At 44.3% G+C, this 12,889-nt stretch overlaps 1 protein-coding gene across 1 annotated transcript; it reads right to left on the bottom strand.

Moving 5' to 3' along the window:
• Positions 1 to 445: 445 nt before the first annotated feature.
• PERM1 (PPARGC1 and ESRR induced regulator, muscle 1) lies at positions 446 to 12,228 on the bottom strand. The gene is made up of 4 exons (XM_088481103.1): positions 12,058 to 12,228; positions 2,570 to 4,303; positions 2,297 to 2,413; positions 446 to 1,142 (listed from the first exon to the last, which is right to left on the bottom strand). Exons 2-4 carry the CDS (start codon positions 4,299 to 4,301, stop codon positions 1,039 to 1,041), a joined length of 1,953 nt encoding a protein of 650 aa, XP_088337229.1. The 5' UTR covers positions 4,302 to 4,303; positions 12,058 to 12,228; the 3' UTR covers positions 446 to 1,038.
• Positions 12,229 to 12,889: the final 661 nt, after the last annotated feature.

Here is a 12,889-nt window from a genome sequence, read left to right as displayed (position 1 = left end):
CCATATCCATCTAATAAAATGAATTTAGCTACTGAGGCATATGCAAGTAGGTAATAAAAAAGTACTATTACATAATTATAACTGCACATCATGGGAGATGTAGTACAGTAACAACTGAAGAGCCAAGGTTTGTTCATCACCAAGCTAACTACTGGGATCAGACTTTCTATAGAAGTCAGCAGGGAGCTTTATTATCCAACTTCCCTCCATGTCTGGGGAGTTTCTAAAGACCACACTCCCTGCAATTGTATAGATCAGATGCTGTAGGGACATTGTAAAGAGGAATTCTGCTTTGTCATACATTTGCTGCATCTGTTTCCTCACCACAGGACAGCGAGTTTACTGCTCCTGATTTATGACCCCAGGTACAAGCACACGGGCAGCTCAGGAGAATAGAGAATTATGGGATGTAAGCAGAGACAATAACATAATGCCCAGTCAGGTATTGAGGGGAGTAAACTAGACACAATTTATTATGTATCACAGCAACACTGGTGGCATAACAATCACATCACATAACTCACTTCTACTTCCACTGATCTCCCACTGTGACTTCCAGGTGTCTCTATGGAAGCAAAGGGTTAGTCATATCAGCCATCGGCTCTGAGAAACCCCTTATTTTAGTCTATAAAGTCTTGAAGATGCTTACAATGCTGAGCTGACAAACAGGGCCAGGCCAATTCCATCAGTGATTCAACTTACAGTTTCCAGCAAAAACACTTCACAAAACTTGGTGACCTTCTGAATTTGACCCACATAAACCAGCTCACGTGGAGCAGGTCTGATACACACGTTATTCGTTCAACTTCTTGACTCAGTTACTGTGATATGAATTACGCTGATCATGAGTACGTTCAATACTAGGGCAGTAAGTAGGCCTTGCAAAGTGAACAGTGGCTTCAGCCACAAGGGAATGACTGGACAAGAGCTACAGACATATCTACACGCCAACTAGAGGCCTTCACATCCAAACTGCTGTCTCGCTCTGCTTTTTTGATGGTTAGTCTACAGACTACATCTTGTTGTTGTTGATGAGATCTAGGTTTCGTCTCCAGGCTGTGGTGAGGATTCCTGCCGGACTCTTCTACTGCGTCTTCGTAAATATCGAATGGCAGAGACGGCGCCAATGTTTGCCAATAGGGCTAGAAAACAAAGACATTTAAAAGACTATTGGAAAAGTACACACTGCTCATTATAAATGCTCTTTGTAACACATTAAAAAAAGAATAATGTTTATCTCGCTCCACACAGCAATTTCTTTGTTTCCCTCTTGTCCATAAAAGCACTGTACCTGCGCTAACCCGCCTGGAGCTCATATTCATTATGGCAGATAGACCCCATGCATGTGGTTTCCCTGTTATAGAGATAACCTAGGCATGTCCAGCACTAAGGCTGGTTATGATCTGATTGGGAGGTATGCTGTCCATTTTTTATTTATTTTGAATAGTGCAGGTCTTTGTTACAGATGGCAACTTTGTGTGTGAAGTGCATTCCATAAGCCTTCATTTCAGAGGCGATCTTGATAAATAGACCCCCTGATGTCCCTTCACTGTTATGATCAATTTAATATTTAAATAACACTGAAAACTGCAGTATTTTAGGAGGAAATTATCAACATTTTATTTAAATGAAAGGAGTGGAACTGTTATGTGGTGGTTACATGGTTGCTTCGCTTAACTTAAGCTACTCCTCTCCAGCCAAAAAGTCTTTAGGAGTGACTTACTGTAAGCTGCTTAAGTCACTCCTAAAGACTTTTTGGCTGGAGAGGAGTAGCACAGAACCAAAGAATACCAATTTGTTTGCCAAAACATAAATATACAGACAATCAAAGGTCTAAATATGATAGTCCTATATAAGTTTGTTCTACTCACCAACCGTGGACTCAATAAGTGACCCATTTCTAATGATTCTTTAGATTAAAAACTGAACGGAGTCCTTTCTCTCCTCTTTTATTTTATATCCCTACACTATTATTTTTCAACATGTTACTAATACTTTATAACTAAAGCACGATAGTAATTTTAAATAGATAAAAATAAAGTGGATTTGCACAGCCAAAGCAGCAGTCTAATTTGATATTGGAAGATGTACTTCCCACACACACTAACCAGCCTGTTATCGATCTGGCCTATTGGTTCGTGTCCCTTAACTACTAAAAATGTAGATACAATGATGGCTTTCGTGATCCCACTATATTGTGTAAATGTAGCTTGTGCCACTCATGAGGAACTGGCATAAATGACTTCACCAAAACTATATTCTTGCCCCTGGCTGTAGCCAGGAAGATTAGACACACCTGTCTTCCATCCATCTGCTGATTGCATGTCTGAAGTTTTCACAGCCCAAGATGCAAAGGCCAGGAACACCAAGCATGCATCACTCCTGCTGGGTGACAAATATTCTGCAAGGGAGCCTGAAAATAAATATTAAAGTAAGAAAGCAAAGCGTTATAGTATTTATATAAATGTCCTTATTATAGCTATGTTAGTAGTAGAGTGTTAATATCCTGAATGGATGACATTACTGTTGTGGTTCTTTTCCAGTTCGTGTGTCATATTGATGCTTTTACCTGTTGCTAAATTTGTTTCTTCGAATGCCCCTTGACCTTCCTGAGGAAAGAGCCTTGTATCTGGTGTTCTCCTGTGATGTGTCCCTCTTACTCTAAATCCTTTTAGTCTGCCAGGCACAAAGGACTGGAGTACGTCAGCAGAACTCACTGCTTGGGATGGTGGTATACTGAACATGAGGCCTTTCCTGTCTGGATCTTGAGGCCCATCAGCAAAGAAAAACTCATAGGCCTCAGGCCAAGAGATAGCCTCTGATGGGTTTGAAGCCACAGCCAAATCTGTGCTTGATACTTCTCGTGTATTCTCGTGTTTATTTTTTGTGGGTCTACTTTCCTCATTATCTTCAACAAAAAAGTATTCATACATGTCTGGGGTATACATGATTCCGTCTTGACTTGTCATGTGTGTTTCAGGCTCAGCAATTCCTTTGTCTGAAAAATCATCAAAGAAAAAATCATACATTTCAGGGAGTGTGAGGGCCGTGTCCCTACGGGAGGCTGAAGGGAGATGTTTTGGTGGCTGCCTGTTTTGCAGAGATTGTCCTGCAGCACTAATGGGTTCACGGCTGTATGTGGTGGTTGCATGACCAGCTGCAGATCCTCCATCACAGACAGTATTGGTCTCATGTGTATTCCCTGTGGCATTACTTGCAATTACCGCACTATGTGATTTGGAACTGTGTAATTCCAGATTTCCAGCTATGGGAATTGGGATATTTTGCTGCACGGCTGAGGAATTTCCGATGGCTTTGATTGCAACCTGTAGACTTCTGTCCTTAATAACATTCTTCGAGGTGTCACCCAGAAGACTATTGTGCTTGGAGCAAAGAGTCTCCACAAATCCATGCTCGAGCTGATCATTCCTTGGGAGGTGATAGTTTTCACATTCTTCACTTACCTGAGCATTTTGTCCCAAGCTTACTGGCAAAGTAGTCTCTTGTTTCAACTGCCAAATTTCAGTGACACTTATGGACTTATTAGAATTTTGATTGTTCCCAAGCTGTAGTTCCTTATTTATTGAGAGGCAACTCCTATTACTCTGTGCACAATCTTCTGAGTCGTTAGGAGAAAGCAACCCTATAGTAGTACATGAATGAACACCTGCCTCTAAGGAAGCTTCATGTCCATTACTAGGGTGTCCCATTTGTACTTCTCCATTAAAGGTCACAGAGTGATTACATCTCTCTGTTGTGGTGTTAGCTGTATGATGCTTGGTGTCTACTTCATAATGGCACGTCTTTATTTGTCCAGCTAAACTTTCACTCATTGGACCGACTATTGATTTATCTATGTATGAGATGGCTGTGCAATAATCGTCACCTTGCTTTGGAAATGGAATGTCTGTACTATGCTGGACCACTTTCTTCTTGCACAAGAGATGTTCCCTCTGACATAGAAACCTGGTAACAGATCCGATATCCTCATCTTCACTTCCCGACAATACATCATCACTTGGACCTGTCTGATTGTAGCTATTCAGGGTTGGTGGATATACAACTGGCTGGGTGCCCTGTGCTAGAGGATGTTCCTCTTCTGGTGGACATAAGCTGACCCGGATGAACTTTAGCTTGCTGGATGTTTCAGAGTATGTGGTGTCTTCTCGTTCTGTGTCACTCAGCAATAGTTCCTCCTCTGTGGCCAGTGCCACTTGCATTAAGCCACATTCCTCAGCCGCGGAGTAAAATTCCTCCCAGTCGCGGTCATTGATCTGAATGCTATATTCAAAGTTATCCATAGCTGTAAATGTGAAAATACACAAAATGTAAATGTTAGCTGGCTACTGCACTGGCTGGTCTATTAACCAAGTTTGATTGTGTAGATTACATGAAACTGGACTGTACTTTTAATCTATATTACATAACACATTGTATAAGAGAACTTAATGTATGTAGTTAATGACATATATTTGATTTGGCCTCTCCTACTATATACACTCCAATTACTGGTTTGGAAAAAAATTAACTATTTATTTTAAAACTTCATTAAAGAAGCATTAAATCATAACCATTTCCTATTGTAATGCCATGGTGTTACATGCAGCAGGCTGGAAAATAGCAAGAAAATGAGCAAATATTGCACTCTAAGCTGATGTTAACTGAGAAGCACCTCGTCTAGTAGACTTTAAGCCTAAGAAAAAAAGCACATTGATTTCATTATACCATTATATTCCACAAAGCTTTTCTTTTCAGCTCTAAAAGAGTCTACGGGATTTATTTACTAAACGTCTGGTACTAAAGCCCAGTGCTTCTAATCATGTTTATGCCAGAAATTTAAAAGGGCAATAATTTTACTAGCAAAACAGGCAAGTAAAAGCATTGCCCTATTAAATATCAGGCATAAATATGATCAGAAGCATTGGGTTTTAGTACCCAATGCTTAGTAAATAAACCCATAAAAGGCATAATACCACCGGTAACATGAAAATGGTAAATGCAATGCTGAGGTATTTTGATATTTACTTGTCATCCCAAAGCATTTCAATAGGAAATCTGAAATATTTTGCTTATAGGATTTGGTTGTCACAATATAATGAGTGACATCATGACATATAGTATACAGAAATGCTCTGTTCCACTAATCTGTTTGTTTAATTGTGATCTGTACAGTAATAGAGGCAAACAAACTACCATTAGGCTGCTAAACGGAGCTTATTTATTAACAATGAAATAGGCCGTGGCATGGTCTTTCGAAGAAATATGGTAGCAAGCAATTGGCAATTTCTTAATGATATTTAGGATTAATGTTGGGATACTGAAATTAGAGCAACAGTAATAACACCATACAGTTCTCCAACTTGCACAACTTATCAAAATAGTAATTACAATTATATTAATTAATCTTTAAGAAAACAAGATCTGGGGGCCCTAAATTGCAAAAAAGCCAAGTGTGATCTAACACAGAGTTCATTACATGGGACTGTCATCAAGCAAGTTAAAATGTCACACTGCTCAGAGTCCTAAAGTAAAAATGTGGTTGCTGACTACATGTTTTTCTAGCATTTTTAATATTGTTACAGACTGCATCTAAAACCCCATTGGCTCTAGGCCTAATCACTTAATTTCATCTAACAGTTTCATTGTTGTTGAAGAGACATATACAATAATGGGCAAAAATAATAAAATGAATAAAGTATATGTAAACAACATGTATAAAAAACAGTAATAATGTTATACAGATTTTGGGGCTGTTGCAGAGTCAGGGAGTAATTGCTCCTGCAATGTGAGCATGGAACTAAGGGCCTGATTCAGACCCGCTCGCAAGCGCAATGCGCTCGCAAGCGGATCGATGTTGGGGCATTGCACACGCGGGGTGCACAATGCGTGTGCGCAAGCCCCGGAGCGAGTGAGAAATTGACTTGCTCCGGGGCTCGCTACAAATAGGGCGGGTGTTGATGTTGATCGACAGCTCGCCCGTTTTGTAGTCGGGGAAGGGGGGTGGCTGGTCAAACGTAGGCGTTCCTGAAGGAACGCCTGCCGTTTGAGGGGGGCCCTACTGACATCACGAGTCATTAGAGCCGGAAGCTCAATGGGGCTTGCGGCAGATGACACCCTACCACAAGGGTCTTATTGCAAGCCGATGGTCGCGACCATCGCGACCATCACCTGGCTGCTCGCAAAAGCTGTGGATGGTCACCCACAGCGTAGCGAGCGGCCAGGAGGCCGGTTTTAAAAAAAAAAAAGCGGCCTCCCTGATTCAGAGCGAGCGCTTGCTTTTTGCGAGCGGCTCTGAATCAGGGCCTAAATGCGTATATTCACCCATAGCCAGAGTTGTACGAATGTCGCTACAGCCGGACTGCACCCATCTGTACACATACATGAGTGCACAGAGGAGTAGCGTGGAACCACGGCACCCGGAGAAAGTGCATGTCAAAGCACCCCCCCTGTACTCAACTGTGCCAGTGGGTTATTGCCAGCCTGCGGGGGAATACTGAAATGAATAGAAAGACAGCAAACAGTGGCGATATGACACTTGACATTGAGGTCCCATTGAGGGAATAGAATGCTTCGGTGATGCACTATCTGACATTAAGGGATAGCTCCTTTGGCACTGATTTATTTATGTATAGCACCTATCTGACTTTCATCTCATTTGAATCATTGTTATTAGTCAATAGAGCAGATTGTATTATATATTCTGATCATTTAAGTTAAATTGACAGAAAATGATCACAGAGGAGGGGGGGCCGGAGGGTAGACAATCTGGGCAGCTTGAGGGAGCATGAAATGTAGAAACGGATCTCAGATCCAGGGCTGCCATCAGAAATGGTGGGGCCCGGTACTGACAAATTAGGCAGGGCCCCCCTCGCCCCGGGGTATGGGGCAGAAGTGGGCGGAGCTGTGGATGGAGCTACTTTGGGGGTGAGAGACAGGGAAGGCTGGGCCTATTGGGGGCACAGATTAATCATTTGTAAGTTCTGTTATATTACTTGCTGTGCTGACATTTTTAATTGCATGTTCTTAATTTAATATATCTAAGCACAAGATGGTGTGTGTGTATATATATATATATACACATATACACACACATATATATAACATACACAAACAAAAGCCTCTGGTGCTTAGCTATATTAAATTAAAAGCATGCAAGTGTCTGCACAGCAACTGATATAACAGCACTTACCCACATGTATGTGTGTGATTATATGTATATATATATATATATATATATATACATACACACACACTGTATATATACTGTATATGTACACACACTGTATATATGCATACATATATATATATACACACACTCTGTATATATACTGTGTATATATATATATATATATATATATATATATACTGTATATAATACATACATTAGGCACTCCCTCCCTACAAAAGAGCCCAAACTTACCTGGACACTTACCTGGGCAGCCAGCGCAGAGTGATGTGAGGTACCGCGTGTCACTGGTGGAATGCACCGGCAGCTGCCAGAGAAGAGAAGAAGAGTCTCGGTGGCATTTAATACATGGAGCAGGTCGCAAGCCAATCACAGCTCGCTGAACGGCAGCCGGCCAATCAGCAGCGGCCGCTGCTGATTGGCTGGATGCTGTTCCACGAGCTGTGATTGGCTCGCGGAACTGTAGCCAATCAGCAGCGGCCGCTGCTGATTGGCTGGCTGCCGTTCTGCAAGCTACTGTGATTGGCTTGTGGCCGGCTCCATTTATTAAATGCCATCAAGTCTCTTTAGTTCTTTGGCTGCCCCCGGTGCATTCCAGCAGTGATGTGCGGTATCGCACATCACTGCATTTCACATCTCCGCTACCCGGGCCGCCTCTCTCTCCGGGCCCGGGACTGGAGTCCCCACAGTCCCCCCCTGATGGCGGCCCTGCTCAGATCTGTAACTTATAAGATATAGAGCAAACAAACCGAGATAAAACTAACAGGTGATAGGCCATCATACTGTGCAGCGCCCCATGGATTCCAGAAACCTGAATGGCGCCCTCTGTCCATTTTGGCATCCGGAGCTCATGCTCCACTAGAACCACCCTCGCTACTCCCCTGTGAGTGCGTTCTTGTACTATCCTATCCTTGGTGCACATGATATGTCTGAAAACAGGTGTATTTGTGTGTATGTACAACTCTGCACAGCCTGCAATTCTGACAACATGCCCTGACTAGGTGTGATTGCCCCAGTATCACCCAGTTGCACTACTTCACCCGCAAGTGGAGATGTGACTAAGCTGTGTATAACTCTGCAGCGCCCATAGCTACATTGGCTCAGCTTCGGAGCATGTGCAGTGTGAAGCACATCCGCAACACTGTGTTGTCTTCAACTTTGCACTTGCCCCTTTATCTACACTAATACCTAACGCCAGCGACATACGTATGCACTTCTGTATATATATATATATATATATATATATACTACAGAATATATTGATACTCAGGGGCATCAGAATGATTTTATGTTGGGGGGGCCCTGCGCCCCCCTCCCTCCTCCCTTCCCCTCTTCCCTCCCTTCCTCTCTCTTATACCCCTTTTACACCAAAATCCAGGGTCTGACCCTGGAATTTGAACACTGGTCAATCCCGGGACGAACTCTGCTTCAGACCCCGTTCACACTGCAATTCGACTCGGGTTAGACCCGGGTTTGCCCCGTTCACACTGAACCCGGGTAATCCCTGCTTTTCCCTATAGATGTCATTAAAAATGGACTTTTTTAAGGGCTGACAAAGATGAGGTCACAAAAGGCAACAAAAGAGAGGGGTGGGGACTGCTTACAGCATTGCTACAGGTTGCTGTTCTGGCTGTGGCAGGCTGTGTATTAGCCTGTGTTTGTGGCTGCTGGTCAGGCTGTGGTGCAGCCTGCAGTTCTGGCTGTGGCAGGCTGTGTGCCTGCCTGCTTTTGTGGCTGCTGGTCAGGCTGCTGTGGTGTAGAAGGATAGGCAGGCAAGCGATGGCTTCATGTGTGTCTCTCTCTGCAGGGCACTGACAAATTACATCACCTGCCTGTGCCCCAGAAGCTCCAATCAGCATCTTTCAGAGCTAGCTGGGTCAAATAAGCAGGGTAGCACCCGTTCACACTGCCTCATGACCCGGGAACAACCCGTGTTCAACCCTGCTCTCAACCCGAGTAAGATTCCCGGGTAAATCAACCCGGGAATTTTTTCTGGGAGCCGTTCACACAGAGCATCGACCCAGGTCGACCCCGCAATAACCCGGGTTATTCAGTTGGTGTAAAAGGGGTATTAGCTAGGCATGCAGGAACTGTAGCAGTGGCCGCTACACCACACAGAGGAGGAAGTGTAATGTGCAGTGTTTTAACTTAAAGACCGCACAATACATCTCCTCCATGCGGTGCAGCCTATTGCTATAAAGCGCCCCCCCTGATTGTCCACGGCCGCTGAGCTTTTCAAATGTTTGGGGGGACAAGCCTCCCCCTTGCCCCTTTCGTCCTGACGCCTATGCTGACACTGCACATTTACGTACTACTCATACTGCACAAACACCTGTGCAACAACAATCTTCTCTTTTGTCTTTCAGACATAAATTATGCAATGGCTCTTAAAATAGCTTACAGCCCAGGTCTAGGCAGGTGCATGGTCAACTAAGGGATACTGTATAGCAGAGACAATAAGCCAGATTCAAAGGTGGATGCTAAAGATTGCGGCTTTTTTTCCACAGCGCAACTGTGCCTCTATACCAATGCCACAGAGATGCCCACCAGCTGTGGTGCTAAGCTGCCGCTGGTACATAATAAGAAGCACCATCGAAAACACATAGGACACAGCATGGAACATTTGGCCTGATTCAGACCCGTTTGCTAGGATGCGTTCGCACGTAGCCTGACGATGTTTGCAATCTGCGCATGCATACAAGACGCAATGCGCGTGCATGAACTAGTCCATGCAATCTGGAAGTGTCCGCACCCTGTACACAGACGCTCCGCTAGCATGAGTGACAGGACGAGACATTTGTGGGTGGTGACAGGGGGTGGTCGATGATAATGGTGGTGTGGTGGTGCGAAAGCAGGCGTGTCTGTGCGTCTGAGCGCCGTTTCATGGGCGTGCATAATTAAGACACAGCATCAGCATACACGTCACATGGCCAAATTGCACACAGCAGCACTTGCAGTGCTTGCGGTAGGGTATGGTCAGCCACAAGTGCTGCGTATAGGTCCGATGTTACTCGATGACGTGTGTTACTAAGGGAACGTGGGCGTCTTGTGTCAGGCTGGTGGGCGTCTAAATACATACTGTTATTGCACGGCAAGACATAGTGGGCGTGCTAATATCTTGCTAGCGATCGCAGGATTTGCATACTCAGGCTGCTGACGGCTGCGTGCGAACGCATCCTAGCGAACGGGTCTGAATCAGGCCCATTGTACCAGCCCTATAGAGGCGAAGTATGTCCATCTGAACATGGCCGCCAAATTCAGTGCAACTGTGGAAACGGCCGCAGTCGCTGACCACGACATGCCCACGTCTGGCTAGCCGCCCTCGTTACCACCCAAAAATGGCAAATTAAATTGCCTCTTTGTGTGTCCATATTCGTTCTGCGTCCCCCTAGCAGTAACCATTGGGATGTATGCACCGTGCGACATGGACCCATGCGCAGACTGGGAAAAAAAACGCCAGATTGCACCCGACATGGACACTGCGTCCATCTCTGAATCAGGCCCAATATCTGCCCAGCAGGATGCAATATACCCGTCACCTTTCCTGGCTAGCAGGGGAAGGTACAGTGGGCCTGATTCAGACCTGCTCGCGAGTGCTGAGCGCTCGCAAGCGGGTTCATGTTGGGGCAGTGCGCATGCGCACGAGGGAGCCGGCTCCGTCGTGCGCATGCGCGAGACCCGCATAGCGACGGGCAAGCCGTCGCTATGGGTCTCGCACCAAAGGCGGCGTGCTGTCGATGGTGAGTGACAGCACGCCCCCTTTGGTGGGCGTGCCGGGGGCGTGGCTGGTCAGACGGAGGCGTTCCCATGGGAACGCCTATCGTCTGGGGCTGGCCCCACTGACATCACAAGTGATGTCAGTGGGAGTGCTTTTGGCTCTGATAGAGCCAAAAGCACTCCTGGGCTTGCGGCAGATGAGACCCTACCACAAGGGTCTCGTCGAAAGCCTGATGGTCGCGATGGTCTTGACCATCGCGACCATCTTCCTGGCCACTCGCTATAGCTGTGGGTGGTCACCCACAGCTATGCGAGCGGCCAGGAGGCCGCTCTAAAAAAGAGACAGAGGGCACTGATTCAGAGTGAGCGCTCTGAAAGAGCGTCCGGCTCTGAATCAGGCCCAGTATGTGCTGCAGGCTATCTTGGTAAACATAATGGTAACGTATGTAAACAAAATTCCTACAGCACTCTAAGAAAGTTTATATTGTAGCAGAAGTGTATTGTGTATATAATAATAGATGTCTGTAAGGTGGTGCATGAAAACAAATACACTGAGTATTGAGGAAACCTTAATGACCTTGGGAATGTCACGCTGGGCTGGTAATGTGACAGCTTGTTACGTTTAACTGGTGCAAAATCATATACAGAACCATCTCATTTGTCCAAAACACTGTTATAGCAACTATTGTATCACAAGTATCACATTTACTGTGGCATACCGATTACTAGCAAACTTTATAAACTTTACTAAAGTCTGATGTGATGAAGATAAGATCATACGTACATATTAATTCTTAATAAGATTGTAAGCTTACATGTCAGAAGATAAATACATAAGGAAACTTTTGCTATCTCAGTCCAAGGTAGGACATATGGAAGTTATATTTGTTATTGCATGTGTCATGTCATGGTCCCCTCAATGTACACTGCAGCGTGATATGTCCGCACTTTATAAATAATTAGGATAATAATAATAATGCTAAAAGTATATTTAATATTGCAATATTTATATATTTCTATATACTGCTGTCATAAAGGTGCAGTGTAATATAACCCCCATGTCCTATTTGCAGCTATGTTGATGAGGTCATGTAAAACCATGTTCTTATATTACATAAACACTTTCTAAAGAAACATTAACATTCATTTCTTACCTTATACACGTCCTGATAAAGGGATCTGACTTCTGAAAACTCTCTAGTACCCCAGGGTGCTACGTGCAGGTACCTGGCATGACAGTGGCATCCATTCAGGTGCTGAAAATAGGCCCTCACTTCTGCTGAAACGCACGGGACACTAGCACGTCTATAAATAGTGACCACAGACAGCACTCACGCAAACAACAAACAGACTATGTGACGAAGCTAACAAGGGCTGGGCTGTGATTTTTAAAGATCCAGTCCTTTAAAAGACAAAATACCAACTTTCCAACAACTTTTAATCCTCTCAGTCTACAGCCATGGCCAAAAGTTATGAGAATGACACAAGTATTGGTTTTCACACGGTCTGCTGCGTCAGTTTTTATGATGGCAATTTGAATATACTCCTGAATGTCATGAAGAGTGATCAGTTGAATTGCAATTAATTGCAAAGCCCCTTTTTGCCATGACAATGAACTTAATCCCGAAAACAACATTTTCATTTCAGTCCTGCCATAAAAGGACCAGCTCATTAAGACAGGTGAGAGTGTTGACGAGGACAAGGCTGGAGATCACTCTGTCATGCTAATTGAGTTAGACTGGAAGCTTTAAAAGGAGGATGGAGCTTGAAATAATTGTTCTTCCTCTGTTAACCATGGTTACCTGCAAGGAAACACGTGCAGTCATCATTGCTTTCCACAAAAAGGGCTTCACAGGCAAGGATATTGCTGCTAGTAAATTTGCACCTAAATCAACCATTAATTGGATCATCAAGAACTTCAAGGAGAGAGGTTTAATAGTTGTGAAGAAGGCTTCAGGGCACCCAAGAATGTCCAGCAAGCGACAG

This window comes from Taudactylus pleione, unplaced genomic scaffold (genome assembly GCF_031769625.1).
Source record: "Taudactylus pleione unplaced genomic scaffold, aTauple2 ptg000264l, whole genome shotgun sequence".
Classification (NCBI taxonomy): Eukaryota; Metazoa; Chordata; class Amphibia; order Anura; family Myobatrachidae; genus Taudactylus; species Taudactylus pleione.
The sequence above is the reverse complement of the archived record's forward strand: the minus strand, read 5'-3'. Positions and strand labels throughout refer to the sequence as shown.